Genomic DNA, 12793 nt, shown 5'->3' on the forward strand with positions numbered 1-12793 from the left:
CACGGATTGTAGCGAGTCTGAAAGTTTTCTTACTCGTACAACCGCCCTTTTATCAACTTCTCTATTAGTGCTTTATACTCGCAATACTCTGCTTGTCTGCACAGACTGTGAATAAATGCATCCATTCCTACATTACTATGCATTTTTTATCAAACTTGGCACACTCTGCTATTATCTTCCTTCTCAGCCCAAAATATGTATCAATTGCAGCAAAAATGTTATTGTGCGTGTCCTCCGGAATATTCTTGCTTAGAAGAATATTTTCTGTCTGATCTCTTAGTATATACAGCATGGACTTAATTTTTCCACTATTTGGTTGATTTTTAAGCCCAATGGCTTTCCATTACCTTTTGCACTTAATGGGCCACCTTCCTCTCTCTAGTTTTCAGGTGCACCAGAATCAAATGCAGCAAACATAGTCAGTGACGGTGGTCTAAACTTCACAGATGGGCCCTTTGTTATCACTCATCTCCATTCTAATACCTGTCTATTGACAAACAGTCCAGAATGTTCTCTTAGCAACACAAATCGCTGTCAACCGCTGCACTATGTTGTATTGTGTATTGTATATTCTTTGTTTTGAATTTTCTAAGTACTCGCAAAAAACATGGTTCTCGAAACTTCTAAGCACGGACTTTAGAAAATATGCTCATTATAGTAAAATTAATCTCATGGCAGTGCATGAAAACAACTAAAAAATGTACCAAAAAAACATGAGAGCACAATTGTAAATACATAGAAGTAATGATATTATACAAGATAGTCAAAACGAGCATCTAAATCATTGTTTTATGAGAGTGGAAACTTTTTTGCGTATACATACATTAATACTTTCTACAAAACGGAAGAAACACTCTTATCAACTACATGTAGCAGAGCTTGTACATTCACACTGAGCACAAATAGCAGTTTTAAAATAGTACAGATTGTGTTGTAATTGCAAAATCTGATAGTTAATTGCTATAACACAATTCTCTATATATACTAGAAATTCTCCTGTCATACAGCCCATGACCAAAGTGATAATGGAAAAAAGAAAAGGTACTGATGGTTGTTGAAAAAGTAATTGTCAGTAAGAATTGACAGAGTATAGTGTAAATGAGAGTTGTTCTAGATGATATAAAATAAATTTGAGGGAGCACGACTTCAAAAAGGTGCAACTAACAATTTATTTTGGAGATAAAGTTGGGTTGAAAAAAGGTATATGAGTAATTGGTTAATTGTTGATATTACAGTTGCAGTTGGTAGTGTAATATAAATAGATATATAAAGGTGAAAAAGTTCTATTTTAGAAGTGTAAGTATAGAAAAATGTTAGGAATGTTGCGCATGGAAAGTATATGGGGAATGTAATGTCGTATATAAAGTAATAGAAATGGAATAATGGTATATGATATAGAATAATGTTGTAAATAGATTTATATGTAGGCCCTATATAAATATATGTGAAGTATTTTGTATACGAGTTAATAACAAAGGAAATATATAATAATAGAGATATAAAAAAGGAGACATATAAAGTGTTTAGAAAAAATAGGTTAGGCTTACAGCTTTAATTAATATTTATTTTATTGTTGTAAAACATAGGTTTGACATAGTAGTGGATTAGGTCTGATTTTTATACAACCTTGGTACTTTATGTAATTTAACTAATAACAGCAATAACGAGATATGTTTATTATATCTCTACTCTGCAATAGGAGAACTGCAACCTAACCGCAATGGTAGCTGCAGGCTTACTGGGACTGGATGTTATGTAACAAACAGCAATAATGAAAGGAGAAGATAATATGTTTATACCTCTCAACAGCAATAGGAGAAATGCAATATTAGCAGTCAAATGGCACTGCGGTGCAATAGGAGAACTGCAATGGTAGCTGCAATGGTAGCTGTAATGTACTGGGTGTTATTATGTACAACAAACAGCAATAATGAAAGGAAAAGATGATATGTTTATATCTCTCCCCTGCAATAGGAGAAATGCACTATTAGAAGTAAAATGGAAAACTGCTGTGTAGTATACAGTTTGAAAGTGGGTTGTGTTGAATGTAGAATGGTTTTGACATTGATCTGTAACAGAAAGCAAGCATTAGCATTCACGTGTGCCTGGAAGTTTTCTGCAAACTAGAGCAAAATAAAGAAATGGTCTTGTCATAAAGGGGCATTGTAGTTCGGCCCTAGTTTGTGCATAAGATGTAAAGAAATTTGGCTAATATTCTAGATAATTTAATGAAACCTTCGGTAATTGGACAAAAAACCATATAGGCTAATAAACTGTGTAGCACATTTTCATACCTGTAAATCAATATTGCAATGTCATAATGTTACGATTTCCTGAGGTGAAACAAATGGTCTAAGTTTATTACAGAAGCCTTCAGCAATTGGACAATGCCATAGACTGGTGAAATGTGCAAGTTTTTCTACTATCTGTCGCACAGCTTTATGGGTTAAAACTTTTTAAAAAATGGTTAAAATTTTTTTATGGGATTTTGGTACAAGGGTTTGGGTTTGGCTGTTGGTGGATACCTTTCGGGAGTTGTGTGCACATATGCATTTATCATAAAGCTCCCAAACACACTCGCTTCAATCGTGTTTGGTCATGGGATAAATCTCCAAGTTTGTCTGTCATTTGGCTGTCCAGCTATAGCAATAAAGTTTTAGCAACAAAACATTACCTTTGTACTAGATTTGAACTCGCGAAGACTGCAACTGCAAGCTTGCAAACAAGTGCACCTAACCACAAGGCTAAGCTGTGTTTATCACATTCATGGTTCTTATTATATACCATATATCCTTTTCTCGATTGGCATGGTTAAAAATAATTTAAATGCAGTTATTCATGTGAAGCCTTAATTGTGTTCCAATCTTCCGCCTGATGGATTAAAGAGAAAAACAGGTCGAATCTGGCCAGTTAGCCGTAGTTTGCCCAGCTTTCACTTAAAGCCATAGTTAGTAGTGCATGAACTATAAGTCCATAGTTACTATTCTTAGCAAGAAGTTGTCTTACCTTTTTGGAATAGTTTTTGTGTGTTGATACTCGATGCCCACAAAATTTATTAGGTTTATTACGTTGTAAAGGTTTATTAGCAACTTCAAATTTTCAAGCAATAATACTAAAGCTGTTTATTGACTGGCAATAACAAGACCAACATGGAAAAATATATTTATCTGAACAATTGTATAGAGTAACAGCTATCTGCTGGGATGCAATGGTTGAGTTTCTACTTGGTTCATTTTATTCCTGTTGCGAATATGTTTGATTGTTAGGGTTGATATGATTAGTGTTGCTGGCACTGAACATGCTATTGCAAAGCATGACATGGTAATTCCAAAGGATCCATAAGCTGCTATCACACCAGATAGCGTCAAACCTGTGAAGGACCTGCAAATAAGTCAAAATAACTTTTTTTTTGATAAATGCTAATTATAAACTATTGATGGTGTCTGTATGGTTATGTAGGAAACAAAATTGTACTACAAGCTGATTGATCAAAAATGGTAGCTTGAAACAAGACAAATTCACATTCAATGCTCAAACTCCTGTCATTATTTCAAACAGCTTTGCAAGACATAAACACCGTCATCCAATCTAACCTAATCAACTTTTTTAGGAACACTGACCTTATGCATTGATCTCTACAATGGATCTCTACAGTATTTATGTAAAAAATCACAGCTTTCCAGTGTTACATTCTTACCGGTTGGTACTCTTTTGACCATTGTAGAAGAAGCTCAAAAAAATCGTTTCACGGTGTGCCACAGCAAATCTCGATCAACAACAAGCTTTTGTTCAATATTATTGTATGTAGATTTGCATATATGAAACTAGATGAATTTGAACTGAATTTGAACCCAGATCTTTTGAGTCTGGAGTTCAAATCCAGACCCTCCTCCATACGAACTACTTGCTATACAAGGAAATAATTGTACACATACTTATTACATTGGTTAAAACACGGCGTTGTGTTAAACGTAATGTCACAAGATCCGGCTTCATGGTTCACGATTTCATGGCTTTCATGGCTTTAATCATAGTAATTTTAGCAAGATACTAGCTTAAAGGTTGAGTTGCAACAAAATTCACATTACAGTTATTTGGTATCAAAAGATTCACCATGTCTTACTCTGTTGTGTTGTAGGTGCCAAATATGTGGAAATGTGATTACAAGCTCTTAAAAGCTCAAAAACGAAATGCCGCCGTAGATTGGAATCCGTTTATTTCTCTGACGTAGCCATGACAGTTTGGTTATTGTCTTGTCACGGGATGTTTTCACGTAAATTGAAAGGCCAATAAAAAGCTCAATATAAACTTATCGTAGCACTAGTTTATGACAAACACTTTGGGTTTTACCGAAGACCCCGTACCAAATATAGATGCTCGCTGCATTAAAGTTTTGTTTCGGCTTGAACTAATCGTCAAGTCGTAATCTGATCATGTGACCGAAAACTTCAAAAATAATTTTTGCAGCACTTTTTGATTATCACAGGTGACCAACCGGCTTGTCATGATTATCAAACAATAATATGTACTCCTTCAAGGTAAGGTTAAAAAAATTAAACGATATAAGATATCACCGCTAAAAGTGACAGCATTACAATGACGATAAAACAGACGCTTAAGAACAATAGACACGGTTTTATTGAATGAAGTATATTTGTGAAAATATTTCAACGAATAAGGTTGCATAAAAGTGTAAACAGAAACCATCTACCGCAGTTACGTCCCAAATGAACCGTTTTGAAAAGAGAATCCAAACTACGGTGGTCTCATGTGGCTGCGATCAACTGTTCGTTTTTGAGCATTTAAGAGCTTGTAATCACATTTTCACATATTTTGCACCTACAACACAACAGAGTAAGACATGGTGAATTTTTTGTTATCAAATAACTGTAATGTGAATTTTGTTGCAAGTCAACCTTCAAGTTACTAGCCTTAAGTTACTCAAATTAGCCATAATGCTAATTTTGTCATTACTATATAGCCAAGTTAGTCAATGGCAACTACATTACCCACTACTTTTTAAAAGCTGTTTTTGTGCTGCAAGACCCTGTTGCAGGACAGAGTTGGTTATGCTAGATAGGTAGGTCTAGATAATCTAGATAGATCAGCATTACTATGTACATACTTATTAGTTTCTAAGTTAGGTGTAGAGTTTATATGTTTACATAAGAGATTAACTAAATTTTTGTTTTTGAAAAAGTTTGTCTCAGCATTATGTTGGTTCAGCTTATAAAAACCTAGAGTTTATATTCTGCTTCTATCTCATCCCATGTATGTTACGACTCAACTAGTAAGCCCCTAGGGCAAACTGATCTATTTTCAATAGGCTTGTAGCCAGAAGAATTAGACTGCTGGCAATAAATTTCTAGCTGGTTTGCGTTAAAAATAAGTTTAGAAATCCCACGACATTTCGCACCAACTTCTGATTTCTTCACCCAAACCTAACAGCGTTATTAACCCTGTATTGGTGACACTAGCTAGTGATAAAGTTACTCCATGATTCAACCAAAACCAGAGGGAATGAGGTGATATGCTGTAGCTGCAGACTAACCCTAAGGAGTAGGCAGAGCAGAGAAAACCAACACACATAGCTTTGGTATTCTTTTTTAGCTCCTCATTATTCTCACTAAAACATAAAATCACAAACTGATAAACACAGTCTTACTAGATTCTTCATATATTTTTGTCACCCCTTTTAACACAATATAATAGAAAGCAATGAAATGGCGCGATTCGTAGTTCTTAGCGCAAGTTTAGCAGCTTTAGGTTGTGAAAAATTAACTCTGGTGTGCAATGAGCTCAATAAGTTGTTTATTCTCATATGAGAAGACAACTCCCACATTCTGTATTAGGTAGGTGGTGTGAAAAATACTTGGGACGCAAAGAAGAATATTAATATTTAGCTGTAAAACATCATTTTTGTATCAAAATCCTGTTACATATACATTGTATATGAACCCATACATTTTTGGAATCCTCAGTATGTTAGGAATCTAATACACATAAAATAATTGCACTAATTGCAATATTTATAATGAGATACTGGGTCGCAAAGAGATGACATGATGAGATCAAATGATTTTATCAAACTTCCGCTCAGCCTTTTATACAAAAACTGCAAATATCTGAGAGAGCTACGATAAACAATGCACAAACGTGAGATAAAAGAATGTCTTTGAGATAACTTCATTACAGTTTTGACATTTTCATTCGCATCAAAAGCCAAATTAGAGAGACAAATGAATTGAAGAACGGGTCTAAACAATAAAAGGACATACCGGTTTATGGTTTATCGAGCTGTTGTATTACAAAGCTGTAACAGATTGCTGCTATTGTATCATCAAAAGCTTTTCAATGTAAAGCATTTTATAAAATTATCAGTTGTTCAGCAACTAGCAATCCATAGCTATACTCTGGGAAAAAGCAGCTTTTTTCTTATGCAATCACTTCTACGATTATAACAGTTTTTATAACCAGATCTTTTCTGGCGCAATTAGTAATTGCCTTCTCTATAAGATAAGCTTCAATTGCTAGCAACTGCACACACATAAACTGGTAGGCATCACCACAATGGTAAGATGAACATTGTCAATCTGCTGTTGGAATATAACGAAATAATTTAATTATTGTGTCTCCGCGAAATACCAAGTAATCTGATTAAATAACTTCTAAAATAGAATTTATTTTTACTGCCTAATTATAAACAAAAGCTAAACTTTTAGAAAACTTATGATAATGAAATAATGAACAATACATGATGAGCCAGCAGTGGTGACGCGCATAGCATATTCAAATAAACTATGCAGTAGTCAGAGCAAACCGTGCTATATGTCCATGAACAACAGAAAGTGCTAGCCACTCCCCATAATATTGTTAAAAATAAATGCAAAAGTGAATAACAATCAAATCCAGTATACATCTACATGTAATAGACATGTACAGCTAAGCCAAAAATGTGCGACGATATTTTTTATAGTTAGTTTAAAAAATGTGTTGAAATTATGCCGCCTATAATGTATAAAGTTTTAGGTTTTTTGCGTTTTGTTATTGCGAGTCATGCACCCAATGGCATAGTAAGGACGGCAATTCCAAACAAGCCAGACATGTTGTCTTTTTTGCTTTGCTTTAATACTTTTTTTCAATGAGAGAGATTGCTTCTTCTGCAACAGCAAAATCTCAACAAAATGATGTACATGAACAACTTGTATGAAACTCACTCTTCAAATTCTGTTGGTATGATTAGATTCAGTCCAGATACAAATCCAAAGGCTAGCGCTATTCCCATTATGGCAAGAGTGACTATGAGTAACCATGATAGAGGTCTACAAGAAAAATGTTAGTTTCAGGTGTGAACAACTCCTTAAATGTTGGAGAATATTGAGTAGTTTTGTAGGGTGTAATATAAAGTACGAGCAAAATGCTCATTGATGCCCAGGTAATAAAAAAGTCTTTGCACCGAAAATTTATTTTTATTTAATATATAACAACAGTCACCATTCTAACCTTCAAACTTCATATCACAAAAAAGTGTTTGTGCATTTGGAATAAATTAAGAAAAATACAACAATTTTAAAGGTGCTTAAATGTAAATGTGAAATAATTAGCAATTAGTTGCTTAATAAAGTCTGTTTTGCTACAATTACAATGAAAATTATTTGGTTTACAATTATCTGATTTTAAATTATTTTAGTGTTAGGATCATAAAGAGAAAGTTTCGTATAAAGTGTTATAGAAACTCATATTGATTATTTAATGCAAACACTCTCTGGTAAAAATCGTTGAAATTTTATGCAAGTAGCATACTTATTAGAAATTAGTAACAAAATAATATGCTAACCTTAGTAACTATAGTTACCTACAGCAACTTTGATGTTTTTAGTGGCTTTGATCTGCACAAAAATGTAATATTACAATGTATTATGTGCAGTACTTACCGTGTAGAGTTCTTACCTTCCAAACAGACATATGGCCACATATAATATGAACATTGAATTTAACTTAAATGAATTTGGCTTATTAAACATATACTTGAAGATAAGTTTTAGTATGTATTTCAGTAAACTAAACTTCAGCTGTGTCGTAGGCTAAAGTTTTATCACTTATCTGTTTTCGGTTTCGTTTGGGCTATAACTTATAATAAATAACTGAGATAGAGATCAAGCAAGCATCGTATTTTCCTCACGTGTTGTGGAGATATTTTTGCGAATAGTATATCAGCATTTTCATTGTTTCGTAGTAATCAGTACACCGACTGCAAAGTTTTGATTTTAAAATAAATTTTTGTTAATATCATATGGCCAAAAAATAAAAACTAGTCTTTTTTATATTCTCAAAGACAAAAAACATCGTGTTCCATATGGAAAGGCACAGAAATCTTATCACAGAGGCAACATAGCACGAAGGCGTACTGTATTAATTAATATTTTGGCTTGCACAATCGCAAAAAGGACATACAATATAAGACGAGAGCGTTTGGTGTGATAAGAATGGCTTAGCCTTGTGGTTGTGCGCGTTTGTTAGTAGATTTGTGACTTGAATGTTGTGACTTTAAATCCAGTACTGGATTTGAAGTCACAACATTCAAGTCACAAATCAATATTCCTAAAACCGGACAGACATTTCTAACAACATTCCTTAAACCGGACAGACAAACAACAGACAAACATTGAGACTTATATATATATAGAATGGTATGAATATATATAGAATGGTATGACAATATGTTGGCATCGCTAATATTTTGACAAATCAGCCAAGTTGATTTTCACAGGCATACAGCATCTTAGTTTAGTAACAAGATATATTTTCAGTCATAGGCGGAGTCGAACGCGGAGTCGAACGCGGAGTCGAACGCGGAGTCGAACGCGGAGTCGAACGCGGAGTCGAACGCGGAGTCGAACGCGGAGTCGAACGCGGAGTCGAACGCGGAGTCGAACGCGGAGTCGAACGCGGAGTCGAACGCGGAGTCGAACGCGGATTCAGAGGAAAAGTCTGACGCTTATTTCGATGCGGAGTTGGTCAAAAATGCAAACCAGATATTTACAAGCAACAGGTAAATACTTTATTTACTACTTGTGTATTTTACACTTGCTAGTAGTCATTAGTCTTGTTGATAGTCCCTAGTTTTTCCTTTAGCCTTGCTAGTAATCATCAGTTTCTTTAGAATTCATTAACTAAACTTATAGCCAATCAGATATTACCATGCTGATATTTATCATTTCGATTGTTAATGTTAGTTTACCACTTTTTATCACAAAGTTTTCTGGATTAACAATTTTATTTCGATTTCAAAAGTGTAGCACCTTAGGAAGAACTTGCAGACGTGACAGCCCTCAACACAAGTAACAATCTGTTCTTGCGCCCTAAAACGACACTGATGACAAGCTTGTATACTTACCGATGGAACCCTAAAAGGACCAGCAGAGGCATGGGTCCCATAAAGCAAAAGTTAACCGCATGCAGTACAAATCCAAAAGCCATCATCCACCATGGGGTCACCCAACTCTAAAAGGCAAACCCTATCTTTGCAAAGGAAATATCACAGCTCAGCGCCTTCCTAGTAAGTTTTGATAAAGTACTGTTATAAGCAGAAATGTTGCTATAATGGCTTAAAATATACCAACAATTTGTTTGAGAAACTAGGTACACCTCAACTTGCTGTAATAGAGCAACATATCTGTTGTCTGTGAATTTTGAATGTTTATAAATTAAACAAACCAGAATGGCTTCATAATAGGCTTAAATAAACTTTTATATGTAAATGTATATGCAAAAACATATGGATATATAAATAATTATACATATATAAATATATATAAATGTACAATTAGTATGAAAATTAGTATGCACTTAGCTTTCAGCTTATGCTAGTTTTGAGCATTTAGCCTGCCCTCTCTTTATTTTATTTTTTATTTTCTTGAAGCACAGTCTGGTGAGTAAATAGACAGAATTCTCAAAACGGAGGGTAGCTGAAAGATAAGTGTATACTATTTTTCAAACTAATCATGGACTTAGCTCCATACTTTGTGTTGAGCGCTGTCAATTAGATTTACTTTAGTATTGTTTTTTATAATTAGTCACGTCGTCAGTATATATATAATAAAATGTATATATACAATTATATGTATATATGTAATTAAATGTATGTATATATATATATATATGTATACATAAATTTAAATGTATGTATATTTAATTAAATACATATACATAACATACACATGTGTCAATACAGAATGAGTCATAGAACTCACCACAGCGTCTATTGCTTTGCCAACTAAAGGACTGGATACTGTGTAGGAGAGCGACACAATGAGAAATATAAGAGCAGAGATCTCATCTGGTAATCCGTACTATTTATCATACAAAAACATAATTCCAATTATCAATATTTTCACTTTTGAGAAGAAAAACTTGCTAGAAAATGCATCAACCTTTTCACAACCAAAAATAAATAATAAATAAAGATGTTCTACACTTTTCTAAATGTATTAACAAGTCAGAGAGGTCATTTACAGATCAAATCCACTACCTAGTAGCTTTATCAAATGTAAACTGTCACGATAACTCTGCTGCTGTGAATCCAAAAAGCTCCTCTGAGAAAGAAGTGAATTTGAAACCTAATTATAATTCTCGTTTGATTTATTACTTTGCTAATCATACCAGAGCTATGATTGCAATAACTACATGACCTAGTTAATCATACCAGAACTATGAGTGCAATAACTACATGACCTAGTTAATTATACCAGAACTATGAGTGCAATAACTACCTGACCTAGTTAATTATACCAGAGCTATGATTGCAATAACTACATGACCTAGTTAATTATACCAGAACTATGATTGCTATAACTACATGACCTAGTTAGTTATACCAGAGCTATGATTGCAATAACTACATGACCTAGTTAATTATACCAGAGCTATGATTGCTATAATTACATGACCTAGTTAGTTATACCAGAGCTATGATTGCTATAACTACATGACCTAGTTAATTATACCAGAGCTATGATTGCTATAACTACATGACCTAGTTAATTATACCAGAGCTATGATTGCTATAACTACATGACCTAGTTAATTATACCAGAGCTATGATTGCAATAACTACATGACCTAGTTAATTATACCAGATCTATGATTGCAATAACTACATGACCTAGTTAATCATACCAGAGCTATAACTACAATAGCTACATGACCTAGTTAATCATACCATAGCTATGATTACAATAACTTTATAGACCTAGCTAATCATGCCAGAATTATGATTACAATAACTGCATGCCCTAGCTTGTTGTACGCAAGCTGTGAAATGAGCATGAGATCTCTTTGGACACCGAGTAATGGTTGTCGGCAAGCCATTTTTTCTGTTAGTACCTATCAAGCATCAACTAGTCACAATCATTAGGAATCAATTTTAAACATAGATGCTTAACTCAAACTTTATGATAGTTTAGATGACATACCTTGTTCCTTATCTCTGGCTCTAAAATTGGTTCAACACTGACCCACAATACACCAACTAGTGTCAATAATAATATGTCAACAAAGATGGTTTTGTTTTTCAGTAGTTTTATCACTGATGGTTTGTCACCTTCTTTTCTTCCCACACTTTCTGCAACAACATCAACTGACATAAGACCAAGTTTGTCATGAAGGCATCAGTTACCAAAAGAAATAGTCAGTTCGGCAAAAGGTTAAAAAAAGCTTTATGATATGTTAAAGAAAATTATATTATCCTTGCTATAATAAGAGTTAAGGCTGTCATTCCGTCTGTCAAAAGCCAATGCCGCTTGTTGCAAAAATGATGACATTGCATTGGAATAGACTTCAGACTTTCAATTTGGCAGCCAGACACACTAACACCTGCACCACCCACCCACCTTATCACCTTTTTTGAATAGTTGTATATCTAGTTATTACACCTGTTGTTTTCTCACAGCGCACCGGATTGCTTGGGTACTGGTATCCGTAAAAGTGGCAAAGGCCAATGTAAAAAACTAAACAAATGCCAATTCACAGATAATACAGGCTTTTGCTATGAAACTTTTTTGAGTTTTAGCTAAAACCGGGTTTGCCACCTACACAGAGGGTGACAAGAGAGCTTTTAAAAACTTACCAGGTGCTTGTGCTGTACACAGAATCACAATCGATTGAATTATAAGCATGGCTCCGATAGCAGCAAATGTAAGAGAAAATCCTCCAATCTGAAGAAGTGCATTATACATGCATTGGTCTATATAATATGGTAAAGAGCCAACCAACCAAAAATATTTAGCAAATAACAGGAAAACGAATAATCTCATTCTCGAATGTTCAAGCTACCAGTAAATGATTTTCAGAGCTATTGGTTTAGAGAGGCATTCAAATCTTGTAAACAGTGTTACAATAAGTTGTATGCTCTTTCAAGATACAGCCGTAGGTAAAACAAAAGAAGGTCTAATTCCCAATAATTCATTTTACAGAAGGCAGTGAACAATTGTCTTGATATATTTGTCAACAGCTTGCTATAAAGCTCAAATTCAAAATTCCAAAGCTATTTGTGCAACCAAAAAATATCAAGTATACTAAACTCTGTTTGTTAATAAGGCTTCCTGACCTTGTCTTGCATGTACATGCATGTATGTGGCATTGAAGTAGCCAAACCAATTGGGATGCATTTAGCAAATGGTTGTTCCAGCTCGCATTTAGATACAACTATAAACATTCTAAAATTCATGTTATAGAGGTCGATGTAAATGATAACAAAGAAGTTATTAAAGTCTATGAATCGTTTTTAATAGAA

At 34.1% G+C, this 12793-nt stretch overlaps 2 protein-coding genes across 4 annotated transcripts in view; both read right to left on the reverse strand.

The window, feature by feature from the left end:
- The window catches only part of LOC137405811 (MFS-type transporter SLC18B1-like), an 89800-nt gene that overhangs the window by 45517 nt on the left and 31490 nt on the right, over nt 1-12793 (reverse strand). For 2 of the 3 annotated variants that reach the window (XM_068092223.1, XM_068092225.1), the window contains one exon: nt 12128-12215. In XM_068092223.1, the coding sequence (XP_067948324.1) occupies nt 12128-12215 (88 nt within the window). Of the gene's footprint in view, nt 1-9397; nt 9505-10253; nt 10353-11474; nt 11624-12127; nt 12216-12793 lie in introns of all 3 variants that reach the window. The other variant, XM_068092224.1, reaches the window with a different exon arrangement.
- Nucleotides 3034-12737, reverse strand: LOC137405812 (uncharacterized). Its single transcript, XM_068092226.1, has 4 exons — nt 12731-12737; nt 7218-7311; nt 5552-5626; nt 3034-3381 (listed from the first exon to the last, which is right to left on the reverse strand). The coding sequence occupies exons 2-4, from the start codon at nt 7283-7285 to the stop codon at nt 3192-3194; spliced, it is 333 nt and encodes a 110-aa protein (XP_067948327.1). The 5' UTR covers nt 7286-7311; nt 12731-12737; the 3' UTR covers nt 3034-3191.

Source organism: Watersipora subatra, chromosome 10 (assembly GCF_963576615.1).
Source record: "Watersipora subatra chromosome 10, tzWatSuba1.1, whole genome shotgun sequence".
Lineage (NCBI taxonomy): Eukaryota > Metazoa > Bryozoa > Gymnolaemata > Cheilostomatida > Watersiporidae > Watersipora > Watersipora subatra.

Excerpts from the sequence above, each read along its gene's own strand:
- LOC137405812 (XM_068092226.1), bottom strand. The coding sequence starts at position 7,285 with ATGGGAATAGCGCTAGCCTTTGGATTTGTATCTGGACTGAATCTAATC. Across the intron at positions 5,627-7,217 it reads ATACCAACAGAATTTGAAGA|TGAGAATAATGAGGAGCTAA; the intron begins GTGAGTTTCATA and ends TTTATGTTTTAG. Across the intron at positions 3,382-5,551 it reads TGCTCTGCCTACTCCTTAGG|GTCCTTCACAGGTTTGACGC; the intron begins GTTAGTCTGCAG and ends ACTTATTTGCAG.